Below are 17,453 nucleotides of genomic sequence, written 5' to 3'. Positions count from 1 at the left end.
CCCCTCTCTCTCTCTCTCGTATAGCATAATATATAATATAATAAGTATAAAACGTTAAATACAAAATATATATAGGCCTACATATCAAATATATACTATGAAAGTAAAATATGCGATGTTATAATAGGTTAATAAAACACCTGAAATATATATATATATATATATTTGAATCAATGTATGTCTGTAGTAATTAATAAGCCCGAGTGAAACAAATGGTTGTTTTGAATGTAACTCCAGTAAGCGGTCGGCAGAGGGCGCCACACGGCAGAGAGCAGAGGCGCGTGTTGTTCTGAGTGTAACTCCAGTAAGCGGCCGGCAGAGGGCGCAACACCCGCAGGCAGCAGAGGGACAAGCATCTGAGCTGTTGAGTGTTGAATTGCTGAAAGTTTCTAGATTTAAGGAACTCTATTAGTCATACTATACGGATTTGGAAAGGGGGATATTACATTTATATTTGACTTGTTTGACTTAACATGGAGTGTAACCATCATATCAGTTCAACAAAGTCCGGGCCTTGGTAAAGAGGTTCAACAGCAGTATTAAAAGCGGCCTAAGTAGTTAAGAGATGGTATGCACGCCCAGACTCGAGGTGGGAACACTCCGGGATTGGGGAGCCGGGATTGGGTTGTATTTTTGGACCGGTGTGTCTATGGACCGGTCGCCTTGTTAGGTCTGCTCAAGTACCTCCAGCAGCAGCAACTGTCAGGAGAAGCGGACTGAAGAGGACGGGACGGGCTTCTCTGTCTGTCCACCTTGAAGGCCATGCAAGATCCATAGGCCAAGACACAACAGGACCATATCCATTCACAAGAAAGACAAGAACGACAACAACAAAAGTATTCTGCAACTATTGGAAAAGGAGCATGAGTTATACTAAGGACCCCAGAAAGAGGACACTGGAACCCAAGAGCAGAAGAAGCTGCTGATCTTCTATTAAATGTTCCTGTGAAGCGGGTCGACATGTTCCCCCAGCCCACCCTCACACAAGTGGTTTAATGAACATCCGTTTGGATGTCAGGCGAAGGTGATCTAAGGTTGGCAGATTTGTATCCACAGCGAGGTCAGAAGACGGCTCAGCTTCTCGGTAGGTGACCTGCAGGCTCTCGTGAGGTATGAGTGGAGGTCGCTTTGAATTTGATGACGGCGGTGCTTTCTGTGGAGGTTGGGAAGGAGGTAAGGCTCACGGACATGGGATCTGCACCGGACCCAAAGGGCAGGGGGAGTTCTCTGGCTCCTGGAATTACGGATTCGAAGTGGTTGGGGTCTACACCTGGCCCAGTGGGAACACCTACGAGGGCTACTGGTCACAGGGCAAACGACACGGCCTCGGGGTAGAAACCAAGGGACACTGGATTTACAGAGGGGAATGGACCCATGGCTTCAAAGGAAGATACGGCTCGCGTCTGAGTGTTGGCAGTGGGGCCAAGTACGAAGGGACCTGGAATAATGGACTTCAGGATGGATATGGCACGGAGACCTACGCTGACGGAGGTGAGAAGTGTTGAGACCACACGGCTGAGACGTTGAGGCATTCTCAACGTGTGTGTTATGGAATGTTTATATCTTTTATGATTCAACATTTGTTGAGTTTTTTTGAGAGTAGGCCAACGTTCGTTTTCATGTATAATGGCTCTCAAATGTTGCCATAGAAGTCAGTACATTAAGCCTCCTGGACACGGCCGTATTTTGGACCGGGCTCACAGGGCCCAATGCCCCGTTGCCCTTGCTGTTTTGGGTGAGGGGCCAAAAGTTTGTATATCTAGATAGAATACGACTAGTTGGGCCCCTTATAGGCACCATCAATGGTCCGTCTTTACCAGGAGGGCCCTAGCTACGGCCTGTCTTTACCAGGAGGGCCCTAGCTACGGCCTGTCTTTACCAGGAGGGCCCTAGCTACGGCCTGTCTTGACCAGGAGGGCCCTAGCTACGGCCTGTCTTTACCAGGAGGGCCCTAGCTACGGCCTGTCTTGACCAGGAGGGCCCTAGCTATTGGTATTCGGCTAAGCCACAATGGTGCAGAATTGGAGCCATGGGTTATTAAGGTTCTCTTCATATTTCGAGGCCTCTCCCCTCTTGCTGCTAGATGCTCCTGGACAACATACACTCTGATACCCAGGACCTCTCTTTTTAAAAACATTGTCTCCTGCTGTCAGTCAGACCAACTAAAGAAAGCTGTTATTCTCCCGCTCAAAAGGTTAAATAATTGTGTCAGACGTACATGACAAGTATTTAGTGCAAGAATGCACTTAATTAAATCCAATAGACATTTAGAGTTATTTTGAGCAAAAGGAATTGTGACGAGTCCCAGGCCGGACAATGTGCCTCCAGCTGACTCATCAGCTCTGGGGCCCCGTGCATTAAGGGCCGCACCGAGGGCCGCCGGCCGGGAGCAGTGTTACCAGCAGATATCCAGGGGTAAATATAGCCCCCCAAACCCTGTGCCCCCGTGGCCTTACACCCCTGGGTCTGTCCCTCTGGAGTCCACACGTGTCCTTCCTCTAGCCCAGACGCCTTGTGTTAAATACACAGGCCTTAAATACTTTACACCAATGGCAGTGGCGTTCTAATGTTTGAAAATACCATACCATATTAAATATAAAATAGCATATTTAAGAAATGAAAAAGAGACATTTAGAAGATTGAGAAGAACGTGGAGAGATGTTGTGTTCAATGTGATGTCTCCAGAGACGTTGTGGTTCATGTGATGTCTCCGGAGACGTTGTGGTTCATGTGATGTCTCCAGAGACGTTGTGGTTCATGTGATGTCTCCGGAGACGTTGTGGTTCATGTGATGTCTCCAGAGACGTTGTGGTTCATGTGATGTCTCTGGAGACGTTGTGGTTCATGTGATGTCTCTGGAGACGTTGTGGTTCATGTGATGTCTCTGGAGACGTTGTGGTTCATGTGATGTCTCTCCCAGGCACGTTCCAGGGCCAGTTCACGGGGGGCATGCGGCACGGCTACGGGGTCCGCCAGAGCGTCCCCTTCGGCATGGCGGCCGTGGTGCGCTCCCCCCTCCGCACCTCCCTCACCTCTCTGCGCAGCGAGCAAAGCAACGGCGCAGTGCTGCAGCAGGACGTCCCGATGATCACCACCACCAACGCGGCGGGGGAGGAGACCAGCACCCCCACGCCCACACAGCTGGGGCCGTCGCGGGGCGGCTTCGCCCTCACCCTCCAGGTGGACCCCGACGCCGTCAAGCCCAAGAAGAAGGGGCTGTTCAACAGAGGCTCCCTGCTGGGCAAGCTGAAGAAGTCGGACTCGCGCACGTCCCTGTCCAGCCAGAAGAGCAAGATCAGCTTCCTGAGGACCGAGTCGGCGCTCAGCTCCAACAACAGCGACGCCAACTCCACCGTCAGCCTCGGGGACGACAGCCTGGCCGGCGCGGAGGACTTCCCCCCCGTGGAGGCGGACATCGACGCCACCACCACGGAGGTGTACATGGGTGAGTGGAAGAACGACAAGCGCTCGGGGTACGGCATCAGCGAGCGGTCCAGCGGGCTGAAGTACGAGGGCGAGTGGCTGAACAACCAGAGACACGGCTACGGGTGCACCAGCTTCCCCGAGGGCGGCAAGGAGGAGGGCAAGTACGTCAACAACATGCTGGTCAAGGCCATGAAGAAGAGGGTCATCAACATCAAAGGCACCAAGATCAAGCAGAAGGTGGAGCGCGGGCTGGAGGGCGGCCAGAGGGCCGCCGCCATCGCCAAGCAGAAGGCCGAGATCGCCTCGTCCAGGTGAGGACTCCAGCCTCCATCTTGCTATCCTGTCATTGTTTACCAAGTTGGGGTTTCCTAGCAACAATCTACCTCAGGCTCAGACTCTATTATTAAGAACCACAGCACCGATATGTTAGTCAGAGCTTATTTTACAGGGTCCAATTCACCAGATCATAGAAAAACGAATGAGGTTAATCAGCTGGTACAGCCACATATGTACCAGTATATCACAGTTCAAACTATGGACAGGGTTAGGGTTAACAGGGGGGTCCACGTTATGTTCAGCTAATAATATGGGGTGCATTACACCTACAATTGTTAGCCTAGTTCATTAAGCCCTTTGTGTTTTTGATTTGGTACCTCTAGCTCATTAGAGATATTATTTATTATTTATAGGTAATGGTGGAGTGCAATTAACTTTGTATAGTTATATTATTATCATCCGCTGTCTTCTAATTGTTGGTTACTTCTAGCTCTTGAGCCCTCTGTTTTTATCCCCCTACTAAAGACAGGGAGATACAGTTTTATTGTCCAACCTGAAGAAAATATTTGAAAAAGAGATGTTATGCTAACAACGGCAGTCAAGTAAAGCAGAAGAAGGAATGCAGTGTTGTTTTACTCCCCATTGCCCTTATGACGGGGAACATCTACAGCAGGATGCCATCTGGGTTCCCCATTGCCCACTCTACTTTGAACAAAGGAAACATTTTTGGATTCATAAGTCAATATGAGGGGCCTCATTTGCATTAGATTCCTCAATACCATTACAGTAAATGTTTACTTCTATGTTCAATGAAGAATAATTCAATTTGCATTGTATCACTATAGCCTTATTTTTTTTATTCAATCATAATGTAGAAGTAAAATATGCATCAATAGGTATCCACTGACACTACTAGTAACTGGCCCAATACATTCTCCCAGTAGGCCAAAATATACTAAATAATCCCAGTTTAAAATATGACATCAGCAGAGTTGTTCCCAGAGGGTGTTGCAGTACTGACGGTGGCCTCACAGTACTGACGGTGGCCTCACAGTACTGACGGTGGCCTCACAGCACTGACGGTGGCCCCACAGTACTGACGGTGGCCCCACAGTACTGACGGTGGCCTCACAGCACTGACGGTGGCCTCACAGTACTGACGGTGGCCTCACAGCACTGACGGTGGCCTCACAGTACTGACGGTGGCCTCACAGTACTGACGGTGGCCTCACAGTACTGACGGTGGCCCCACAGTACTGACGGTGGCCTCACAGTACTGACGGTGGCCCCACAGTACTGACGGTGGCCTCACAGTACTGACGGTGGCCTCACAGTACTGACGGTGGCCCCACAGTACTGACGGTGGCCTCACAGTACTGACGGTGGCCCCACAGTACTGACGGTGGCCCCACAGTACTGACGGTGGCCTCACAGTACTGACGGTGGCCTCACAGTACTGACGGTGGCCTCACAGTACTGACGGTGAATCTCATTCTCATCGTCATTCTAAACGAGGGCCAGTTTGAAAGCTGCTTCACTAGCAGTGGATTCCTTCAGGTGCGATCGCCTCTCCTCTGCGGTAGCCTTCACATCAGTTGTAAATCTTGGGGAGTATTTTATATATGTTATATATGTTATTATCTCTGGTTGGTCTTTCATTCATCCTATAGCTCATTGTGAGGCTGAATGTGCTTGTGTTCTGTAGTTATCAACCATTTGTTGAAGGATGGACTTGTTGCATGTGTCTATGGCCTTAAAAGGCTGTAGCATTTCCCCTCAACAATGATCCTTGGCACCTGAAATCAGCCAAGTGTTTACAGTAAGTGAGGCTGCTGTGATGGACGACAGATCCTGTCCCTGCACAGATGGGAATCTAAATATTTGAACTGAAGGCTAAACTGGATTATAAGAGTTATGAGCCAGTGTTACTTTAAGAACATCTTAATCTCGTATGCATCATCTCCACTGCCTGGCCTGCATAGCCGTCCATGGATAGACAAGAGCTTCTTACCAGGATCTAAGAATGGAACTCATTAAGATGGCACTACTTTAAACAGCGCTTCATGTAACACAGTCTAGCCAGAACAAAACACACACACTATCCTGCATTTAACTCATTTATTATGGCTCTCATACAGCACACTGGGAGGACGTACACTGGAATCCCTTATTATGCAAGACAAACACACAATTGTGCATTCCTTCCTGAAGTGCACGCGCTGTGGTGGCTCTATGGTGCGCCCAAACAACCCTCTTTGTTGGAAGAAGTCAAGAGTTAAAAATACACGGCCATGTCGTCAGCTCACCAACCAGGTCCAGTTAACCGAGGATTCCCTGGCATCCAACCCAGCAAAGGTGTCTCCGCTCGTGGTTGTGTTGAGTTGTAGGGGAGGTGGGGTGGGGGCAGCAGGCCGGATGCTTTAAGGGTCTGTGTGGTCGCCCATACCGGGTGCAAATGACGCATTGGACCCCTGTGTCACAGAGGAGCCCTGACTAAATATGGACCGGCCATGCTCTGGCTTGTATCCCAATCAGAGGAGAATGCAGCAGCTGATCCTCCTCCTCCTCATTGTCTGCTGAACTCATCTCTACTGCCTATAGGAAGCCTGCCAGCCACACCTTCTAACCTCAGTGAGCTGCTCCCCTCCCAATGTCTTTAGCCCTCACAGCCTTTGTAGTAACTCCAGCCTCCAGCTTTCTTCTGCTACACAGTTCATTTGTGCCTCTCCTGTGATCTCTTAACTTGTGTGTATGTATTTCAGAAACAGTTCAGCGCTTGGGCATAGGAGCTTTTATGGACTTTATCACTGAACATGCACCAGTTACAGATGTCAGACACCAGTCCACCTTGCGTCAGCAGCGGTGTCGAATGGTTCAGCGGTTATAAATAGGAGCTCCGGCTCATAAGCAAGTGCTTGGTTATAAACGCTTAGCATATAGACGGGCAGCATCTAGATCCTCTAGTGTGTGGCTTTGCACACAGGCGGCCGGCTGCTGACACAGGCGTTCTGTGGCTGTGACAGACGTCAACAAGGCATGGCTCTGGTTACATCAGGGACAAGGGAAACGCCGGAGAGATGTCATGATTAAAGGAGCATGCAATTAAATTACGCTCTTTTAAAGCTATGGTAGGCAAATTCTCTTAACATCCCTGCAGCAATCCATAATTTAAATACAAAATAATACAAGAAAAAAATCTGTTATCTGTGGTCATTTCATCAGGCCAGAATGAAAGTATTGGATGGCTACCTTCTCTGTCTCTCTACCTGCTACCTACCTACCTGCCTACCCTAGCTTTAATGCTTCCGTCGACAACTGTGTGGCCTTGATGGTCTCACAGTTAGGTGAGTCCTTCACCTTCTGACTGACATAATGCCTCATGGACAGACGCGAGTCCTTCACCTTCTGACTGACATAATGCCTCATGGACGGACGCGTCGGCCATCTTCTAAAAGAAAGTCAATCAACTCTTCATTTCTTTCCTTCCATCGTATTCTTCATCACTGTCTCGCTTGCACTCCTTCAATCTTTCCCTCCACTTTATTCTTCCTCTTATCTCTTGGCATTAACACACACACGCACACACATATACGCACAAATAGACAAATGCACACACACAAACAACACACAGAAGACTTACCCACATACACAACCTTACTTTTTATAGTTGAATTGGACCCTCCCCAGAGATCCAGTAGCACATGCCAGGGTGACAGGCCCTCTCGGCGGGGCCGTCAGCGGGGCCGTCAGCGGGGCCGTCTGAGGCGTGACAGAGCGCAGGCACAGCCTCAGGAGGTTCATTATACAGAGCTGTGTGGAGGAGCCTACATGGTATACCTCACGCCATAATTGGTTTCCTATTACAGTAAATAGTTAAAAGTTTTTCCTTGACAACTTAGACACACTGTTTATATATCTGTCACACAAGTACCCCCCTGTCTCTCACACACACACACACACACACACACACACACACACACACACACACACACACACACACACACACACACACACACACACACACACACACACACACACACACACACACACACACGGTCTCCATGGGGGGAAACAGAGGTCTGCCTGCAGGGAGAGCCTGGGTGACACCTTCAGTACGTTTGTATATCACAAGAGTTGGACCGGTAACCGGAGGGTGGCCGGTTCGAATCCCGACCGGTAGACAAAAATATGGACGGGGGAGTGGTTGTGCAGCACTCTCCTATGTCCTCATCCACGGATGAGGTGCCCTTGAGCAAGGCACCTGAAACCCCCACCTGCTCCCCGGGCGCTGCACTGCGGCTGCCCACTGCTCTGGGTGTTCACCGGCTCCCGGATGGGTCAAAAGCAGAGAAAGAATTTCCCCCAAAAAGGGACAATAAAGGGTAACTTAACTTAACTTAAATTAACTTAACTTAACAGACAAGTAGAAATATACACACAACACATGGGCAGCACCACTGCTCTCCCCATTCACACATTCAAGTCTAATACTATTATTTATGTATGCAGTAGACGTATAGTTAATGTTTCTGCATAACACACAGCTTTGGTTTTACAAACGGAACATCCATTCTGAGCTGAATAGGAATAGGAAACAGGTCCATTCACTTTGGGAAGGCGCCAGCCGGCCCCATCCGTTTTCTCCCCCCCACAACGTGGGGCCCCACCCTGTAGGAGGGAGGGGAGTGACAGGAGGGAGGGGAGTGACTCCACCCTGTAGGAGGGAGGGGAGTGACAGGAGGGAGGGGAGTGACTCCACCCTGTAGGAGGGAGGGGAGTGACAGGAGGGAGGGGAGTGACAGGAGGGAGGGGACTGACTCCACCCTGTAGGAGGGAGGGGAGTGACAGGAGGGAGGGGAGTGACTCCACCCTGTAGGAGGGAGGGGAGTGACAGGAGGGAGGGGAGTGACAGGAGGGAGGGGACTGACTCCACCCTGTAGGAGGGAGGGGTGTGGTCGAAGGAATGTAAAAAGCGGGCCTAGTTATTGGTGGTTTTTCGTTGTTTTAGTACATTGGTAAGACCAGCGTCTATAACTTTGAATGTTTAATGAATGACATTCAGCACCACAATATAAACATAGACAACAGACTAGTACCATATGTTAACTACGAGTCATTTCCCTGAAGTGTTCAGAAAAGTTCCAAAAGACTAGCAGCAGCAGCAGCAGCGAGGCGGTCTCTGTGGCCCTGCTGGACGCTCAGTGTGTAGCAGCTGCTGCATATCAGGGGAGTCCTTCCAGCCTTCACATCATCTCACTAACAGCTTACAGGCCAGGGGGGCGGGGAGGAGGATCTGTTGTCTGCCTGGACAGGTGGAGGGGAAACTCAAGGGTGTTGCTGATGGTCCCAACAGGAAGTGCCTCCCTGCTTCTACCCCACCTCCCATGGGCTTTGAGGGGGGTCTTGGGGGTGGGCGGGGGGGGGGGGGTGGGTCTATATTCAGACCAGTGTAACGTTACAGTATTTCAAGCATTCACAGAGTATTCAAAATCACAAATACTCCCCTGTTAATCTGGTGTCAGTGTAGCGTGAGGTCATTCAGGCACGGCAGCAGCTCAGGAGGTACAGCGGGTTGACTGGTAACCGCAAGGTTGCTGGTTCGATCCCCGGCTCCTCCTGGCGGAGTGTGGAGGTGTCCCTGAGCGAGACGCCTCCCCCTGACTGCTCCTCCTAGAGGAGTGTGGAGGTGTCCCTGAGAGAGACGCCTCCCCCTGACTGCTCCTCCTAGAGGAGTGTGGAGGTGTCCCTGAGAGAGACGCCTCCCCCTGACTGCTCCTCCTAGAGGAGTGTGGAGGTGTCCCTGAGCGAGACGCCTCCCCCTGACTGCTCCTCCTAGAGGAGTGTGGAGGTGTCCCTGAGCGAGACGCCTCCCCCTGACTGCTCCTCCTAGAGGAGTGTGGAGGTGTCCCTGAGAGAGACGCCTCCCCCTGACTGCTCCTCCTAGAGGAGTGTGGAGGTGTCCCTGAGAGAGACGCCTCCCCCTGACTGCTCCTCCTAGAGGAGTGTGGAGGTGTCCCTGAGCGAGACGCCTCCCCCTGACTGCTCCTCCTAGAGGAGTGTGGAGGTGTCCCTGAGCGAGACGCCTCCCCCTGACTGCTCCTCCTAGAGGAGTGTGGAGGTGTCCCTGAGAGAGACGCCTCCCCCTGACTGCTCCTCCTAGAGGAGTGTGGAGGTGTCCCTGAGAGAGACGCCTCCCCCTGACTGCTCCTCCTAGCGGAGTGTGGAGGTGTCCCTGAGAGAGACGCCTCCCCCTGACTGCTCCTCCTAGAGGAGTGTGGAGGTGTCCCTGAGAGAGACGCCTCCCCCTGACTGCTCCTCCTAGAGGAGTGTGGAGGTGTCCCTGAGAGAGACGCCTCCCCCTGACTGCTCCTCCTAGAGGAGTGTGGAGGTGTCCCTGAGCGAGACGCCTCCCCCTGACTGCTCCTCCTAGAGGAGTGTGGAGGTGTCCCTGAGCGAGACGCCTCCCCCTGACTGCTCCTCCTAGAGGAGTGTGGAGGTGTCCCTGAGAGAGACGCCTCCCCCTGACTGCTCCTCCTAGAGGAGTGTGGAGGTGTCCCTGAGCGAGACGCCTCCCCCTGACTGCTCCTCCTAGAGGAGTGTGGAGGTGTCCCTGAGCGAGACGCCTCCCCCTGACTGCTCCTCCTGGCGGAGTGTGGAGGTGTCCCTGAGAGAGACGCCCTCACCCTGACTGCTCCTCCTAGAGGAGTGTGGAGGTGTCCCTGAGAGAGACGCCTCCCCCTGACTGCTCCTCCTAGAGGAGTGTGGAGGTGTCCCTGAGAGAGACGCCTCCCCCTGACTGCTCCTCCTAGAGGAGTGTGGAGGTGTCCCTGAGAGAGACGCCCTCACCCTGACTGCTCCTGACCCGCTGGCTGTCGCCCTGCGTGGTCGACTCCGCCGTCAGTGGGTGAATGTGTGATGAACGGGTGAACGTCAGTCAACACTGTAAAGCGCTTTGGGTAAAAGCGCTTCACCAATGAGGACCGTTTACGATTTCATTATTCTTTTCAAGAATAGTGTTGATCTTGATGCTCTGAACATCCGTTTACATCTGAGGGCTGATCAGCTGTATTCTTGTATTGCGTAGAAGTCAATCCAATTGTTTACAATATACAGGAAATTGGCGCAGTTTGGCGTAGTCTCCAACTGATAGTTGTATAGGGTGTAGGGTAGGCCTACTGGAATAGTGGCCAATGCCCTTCACATAAGAGTTAACTCACACACACATAGACATGATCAGAGCCCAGTACAACTTCCTGCTAATCCTTCTAATCTGGGTGTGACCGGATTGATTTGTTTTTGTTGCAGTGTGATGGCAGAAAAAGGCCCCTGTGGCTCTGCAGCTAATAATACTAATGAACCACACACACACACACACACACACACACACACACACACACACACACACACACACTCACACACTCACACACACACACACACACACACACACACAGGACAGCGGGGCGGGGCCTGTCCACCAGCGGGGGGGCGGGGCCTGTCCAGCGGGGGGGCGGGGCCTGTCCACCAGCGGGGGGGCGGGGCCTGTCCAGCGGGGGGGCGGGGCCTGTCCAGCGGGGGGGCGGGGCCTGTCCACCAGCGGGGCGGGGCGGGGCCTGTCCACCAGCGGGGGGGCGGGGCCTGTCCACCAGCGGGGCGGGGCCTGTCCAGCGGGGGGGCGGGGCCTGTCCACCAGCGGGGCGGGGCCTGTCCAGTGGGGGGGCGGGGCCTGTCCACCAGCGGGGCGGGGCCTGTCCACCAGCGGGGCGGGGCCTGTCCAGTGGGGGGGCGGGGCCTGTCCACCAGCGGGGCGGGGCCTGTCCACCAGTGGGGGGGCGGGGCGGGGCCTGTCCACCAGCGGGGCGGGGCCTGTCCAGCGGGGGGCGGGGCCTGTCCAGTGGGGGGGCGGGGCCTGTCCAGTGGGGGGGCGGGGCCTGTCCAGTGGGGGGGCGGGGCCTGTCCACCAGCGGGGCGGGGCCTGTCCAGCGGGGGGGCGGGGCCTGTACACCAGCGGGGCGGGGCCTGTCCACCAGCGGGGCGGGGCCTGTCCACCAGCGGGGGGGGGCCTGTCCAGTGGGGGGGCGGGGCCTGTCCAGTGGGGGGGCGGGGCCTGTCCAGTGGGGGGGCGGGGCCTGTCCAGTGGGGGGGCGGGGCCTGTCCAGTGGGGGGGCGGGGCCTGTCCACACACCTCACACATTACCTCCACTTTAAACTCCACTTTCATACTGCGATTTATTGCATGTCGCGCAAAAAGTGTGCAAACTGCCTTCCACAGTAAGATTAGCGGCGGAACCAAGACTCTAAATGAGTGGCATGCGTGTCTGATCACTAACTAACTAAAGCACTAACTGGACCCTGGAGACGGAGCCTGGAGGAGCGAGGCGCTCGCTGCACCACACAGCAGCAGAGTGCTGCAGACTGCTGTGTGTGGCCCAGGGCTTCAACAGGATGTTGTCCTCCTCAGGACGTGCCACGCCAGGGCCAAGGCGGAGGGAGCAGACCAGGCGTCCATCGCCTCCAACTCAGAGTCCAGCATCGCCCGCCTGGTGGCCACAGAGCTGTCCCCCTCCTTCCTCCAGCCAGGTCTGGGCTCCTCTCCACTACACCTGTTTCATTCTACACACAGATAGGATGCAAATGTTACTCAAAATACTGATCTACTTGTAATAGTGGAATGCTGTTTATTATATTTTGACAAGCAAGAGATAACCTGACTCTGTTCAGATGAATGTCACTCCGCCTGGCTCCACTCATCCATCTGGGGTCGCTCCCGTTGGGAGGTATTTGGGGACTACCAGAAAATGGTAGAGCTAATCAGGAGGATTTTTATAGCGTCACGGGTCGGTTTCGATGTGAGTGGTTGAAGTAGCACGTCAATAAAGATGACGGACAAGTGGTTTATCCAATCATGTGCAAGGATTTGCAAGGTGCTTTGCAAATCCTCTTCAATGGAGCGAGATGGATGAGTGGAGCTAGGCGGAACGAAATTCATCTGGCGAGAGTCAGGTTAAGCAAGAGATACAAAGAACACAAACCTATATAGTAAGGAGGTAAAGAACTATACAATACATTAGAAAGAAAACAAAGGCAATCCACAAATGAATGCAACTTTATAGTGATTATTTTATTTTTGAACAACGTAGCATGGCAACGTCTTCCTAGTGTGGAAGAGAACGTATTGCTGAAGACAGGCAGGCCGCTAGACAAAAATAACCTTGTAGACCCATGGATATATACCTTTAACCAAGAGCCTTTCATTTCCCCTCTGCTGTGATGCTTCGTACCCGAAGCACGAAATGATGCAAGCGGCCAGCGCAAAGCGGCCTGTTGCTGAGGCTACAAGTAGACAAGGACACGTGGCCACTGAAGACTGGGATGCATTCTTTCCTATCCTGCCCAGCAGGGAAAGAACATAGAGTACTGCAGCACCCAATCACAACAGTGCTGCAGTTTATAAAGGTTGCTATGTGTAAAGACAGTCTCCACCTCGATGAGACCTTTACAAAATAAAAATAATTTTTATTTTGAGAACAACACCTTGATTGACAAGGTTTCATTTGCATGATGTCATGTCCAACGTAAAGAAATGAACCCATCGATCAAAGAGTGTCAGGGATAAGCAGTCCATCGTCTTCAGAGAGAAGGAACGTTCCGTCTTCATCTCCAGTCTCAATGCCTCTTTGTCCCTGCTGTGTGTTGTGTGTACGGCGTGTGTGTGTGTGTGACTTGTGTGGGCCCTGCAGGTCCAGAGTATCTGAGGAAGCGCATGCTGCAGGACGGGGTGGAGGACAACGTAGACACCCACATGCACGAGCCTCTGCTGGCCGAGGAGGAGCCCCTGCCCACGCCCCCGGAGAGCCCCTCCATGAACGAGCTGGACCGCCTCATGCCCGGCTCCACTCCGGCCCGCACGCCCTCCCCCAGCCCCGGCATCACCAACCAGGAGGAGCCCCAGCTGCTGCGTCCGGGCAGCTGGAGCGGAGAGAAGAGCAGCCGCGGGGGAGGCAGCGCCGCCAGCAGCAGAGCCAACAGCCGGGCGGCCAGCCGCCCCCCCACCCCCTCCTCCTCCGCCTCGGGGCCGGCCGCCGCCTCCACCGCGGCCCCTGAGGCCCCTGAGGCGGCGGCGGCCCCCTCCGGGCCCCCGAGCCGCCAGAGCGGCGCGGTGGAGCCGGGCTCGGACCTGGAGATCAAGCCGCTGCAGAAGTTCGACGGGGAGGAGAGCGCGGCCGCGGCCCCGGACCCCGCGGCCCCGGACCCCGCGGCCCCTGCCTCCGTGGGGACCGGCCTCATCGCCCAAGAGGACGACCAAACCGCCCAGCCCGGCGGCAAGGCCCCGCCCAGAGCCGCCCACAAGTCCGAACCCGAACCCGCCGAGACGCCCGGCGCGCCCAGCCCGCCCTCCGCCCCCCCCTCCAGGGCGCCGTCCGCCCCCCCCTCCAGGGCGCCGTCCGCCCCCCCCTCCAGGGCGCCGTCCGCCCCCCCCTCCAGGGCGCCGTCCGTCCCGAGGATCAGCGTGGAGCCCAGCAGCAGAACGCCCAGCAGGCCGGGCAGCCGGGCGGAGACCAAGCCAGCAGAGAGACGGGAGGCCAGCCCCGCTCCGTCGCCCAGCCCCAAACTTCAAGCTCAGTTTGTAGCCAAACCGCTAGAAGCCAAGGCTGTGATAGGCCAGCCAGCGGCCCCACCCACGGAGGAGCCCAAAGAAGAGGCCAAGCCAAAGAGCGTCATGAAGGTCCCGAGTAAAGAGAAGACTGTCGATTCTGTGGAGCTGGAGGTAAGGCCGCTTATCCTCACATTTAATGTACAATTAGTTTGAGAACACTTCAACTGTCCCTGCTTACATTGTGTTAAGAACAAGGTGAAAGCCACACAGGGTATTTACAGTCATGATCCATTATCTTTGGGGATTCAAAGAAACAAACCAAAACACACTATTATGAATGACGCCCAGGCTTTCATCAAAGGAACCAAAAGGGGCTGTATCATGACAAAATTATGCCTTAGGCGAAAGGACAAGAATTTTCACCGAAATAAAGTCATGTTTAGGGCAAATATATATGGATATATCACTTTCATCTACAAGGGACTTTGACTTGCACTTATATACGACTCTCCATGCCAAATAAATACTCAGCTGTTGAAGTCCAACGTGTTTGTTCCTTTTTGTTGGGCCCAGTGTAGGGTGGTGCTGAGCTGTAATGGTGTACATAGCAGTAGCACTCCAGGGTCTGGGTCTGGCCTTATTGCAGTGCCTGCCTGAACAGCTCTTCTGTTTGGAAGTGATGCGTATGTTATTCACACTAATCTTTGTATTGATTGTCGTCTTCTTCTTTCTTTTCAAGGGTCCGAACACAATCATGATCTGTATGGTCATCCTTCTGAACATCGGCCTGGCCATTCTGTTCGTACACATCTTATCATGAGTCTACAAATAAAGGTGAACCTAACACACAATGAAACTAAAGGGACAGCCCCCTTCTCTGGGGAAATACAAGTAAGAACAATCGCTAGTGCCCAAACAACATCATCTGTGGTTTGGTTTGCGTGTTTCAACTCCAATAGAGGAAGTGCTTCATCCATGACTCTCTGTAGTATACCAAAACCATGTTTGAACTTTGTACATAATCTTTGCAATGGTGAAGTGATATGTCCAACTTTAGTGAACATTGATAAAAATGTATTTATCACTCTCTAATTTGTCATCTGCTGGTCTCCTGCAGGTCAACTAGGAAAGTTGGAGAGGGATGGCTTAGTCTGCCTTTTCAGCGACAACCAGAGATCACGCAGGGAGTTGCTCTGGGAAGAAATGCCTTATATGGATGATCACCACTCTCCAAGGTTTAGCTAAAGAGACAGAGGCTAAGTGCAACCCTTTCAAGAGGGTATAGGAGGAGCTGTTGAATCAGAATGACATTGGATGAACCTCAGTTCATGTGAATGTGAAGCTGTATGTAGGGGGTCTCCGGGCCTGGACTGGGGCTACGTGATGTATTTCAGTGAATGCACGAGCATGCTTTGGCTGGCAAAGATGACGAGTACCTGTGTCGACACATTACAGGCAGCTTCAAACTACATCCTTTGACTGGCAGTTGCTGCCCTGCTCTTTAGGCACATAGTAGATAAAAAAATGTTGGTGGATTCCCGAATGTTTCAACTAGGTAACTAAATTATTGCTGCTGTTTGCCAATTTATACTTACAATTGCTTTCTGGTTGAATATGGGCAATATATACAAACTTAATACTGTCCTAAGGTCTTCTTGAGCTTGAGCACTGTTAGTACTTTTAGAAACAAAGCTCCAAATGATTTGGAGAATGTATTGTTCAAATAGGTTGTGACAAAGATTGAGTTTGAGCACATGAGCAAGTAGCCCTTATGTCACTGCTTCTTTTCTTTTTTGATCTTTGTGGAAAGGCTGTTAACCAAGGCTGTATGTTGAGCAGTAAGGAACTGTACAAACCACATGAGAATTGGATCTTTTTGGACTTTACACAATGCATTTGTATTTGTTCATTGGGATAATTTCAAAAACACACCTTACATTTCATTGTTTGGAGTTGATGAATGAACGTGTAGAAAAAATAATAGACTGGGCATGAATGTTATTGAGTCCTGCTTATATCTTTTTTATGTAAAAACAATGTCACGTGATAGTTAGGTTGGTTAGGTTTTAGCGGTTATGTTGGGTGACGGTACAGAAAAGGGTGCGATGATAAGAAACTGTAAAAACTATGTTTATTACAGTATAGGCAACTATGCATAGGTAAAAAATTGGGGGGAAATGTATACCTAAAAAGCTATTTATTAATCTTTGTTACTGAGATTATCTCAAGATGGAGGAAAGGAATGATCTCCACGTCTTACAGCACTGATGCGCTCCGGAAAGTTTCTGGATCCTGGATCCTAATATTCATGCACAAATTCACAATTAATGTAATGCAGCAAAATATTTAAAATTGAATTTCATCTGTTGGCGCTCGCATTTGGAAATCTGGAAAACAGGAATAGCTGTGCTTTATTTGTTCCCAGACACACATAGTGCCCTTATGACCTAAACATTTACGATGCATCAGGTCACAGACGTTCAAAAACTGCATTCATTTACTTCTCCATTACAAGCTTCAACAATTGAATAAACTACTTTACATCCGAATTTTGTGCATTCGTTTTTTAACATGATCCAATAGGAACAGATTTATTTTTAGAAATCCTGTTTTGTAAAACACACACACACACACACACACACACACACACACACACACACACACACACACACACACACACACACACACACACACACACACACACAGACCTATCCTTAAAATAAGGTAAAATCGCATTTGCTGACATGAAAATATCCAAAATCAAAACGTTCTAAAGAAGCAAATGCAGAAAAAATCTTGTCACCTTGTAAAACATTTTTGATTGTTCCCACCTAAATGTTTCCAAGAACCTTGGTTTTCTATGTTACTGAGCATATAGTCCCATTTCGAAAAACCTAAATGTTATATCTACGTTTCAGTTAACATTCTGTCCAGTAACTGAAACAGTTGGTATTTTTAACCCGCACCTGTCTCCTCAGACTGCGCTCCGACCACTAGTGGACCCCAGCTCTATTTAGACCACCGCACAATGCCTCACTCCAGACACTGGCAGCAGGTTGTAAACCCGGTCTGAAATGCAGTTAGTCATTGCCCTAGTTCTTGTTCAGATATATTGTAGTTCCTAGTAAATAGGCTTAATACATACAACTTAAAAAAC

At 51.6% G+C, this 17,453-nt stretch overlaps 1 protein-coding gene across 1 annotated transcript; it reads left to right on the top strand.

The window, feature by feature from the left end:
* The first annotated feature begins 698 nt into the window (after positions 1–698).
* Positions 699–16,845, top strand: jph2 (junctophilin 2). Its single transcript, XM_084479882.1, has 6 exons — positions 699–1,491; positions 2,921–3,737; positions 12,161–12,279; positions 13,440–14,467; positions 15,036–15,130; positions 15,414–16,845. The coding sequence occupies exons 1-5, from the start codon at positions 1,113–1,115 to the stop codon at positions 15,114–15,116; spliced, it is 2,424 nt and encodes an 807-aa protein (XP_084336008.1). The 5' UTR covers positions 699–1,112; the 3' UTR covers positions 15,117–15,130; positions 15,414–16,845.
* Positions 16,846–17,453: the final 608 nt, after the last annotated feature.

The sequence above is a fragment of the Micromesistius poutassou genome (genome assembly GCF_964030765.1).
Source record: "Micromesistius poutassou genome assembly, chromosome: 15".
Taxonomy (NCBI): domain Eukaryota; kingdom Metazoa; phylum Chordata; class Actinopteri; order Gadiformes; family Gadidae; genus Micromesistius; species Micromesistius poutassou.
This window is presented reverse-complemented; position numbering and strand designations above follow the sequence as displayed.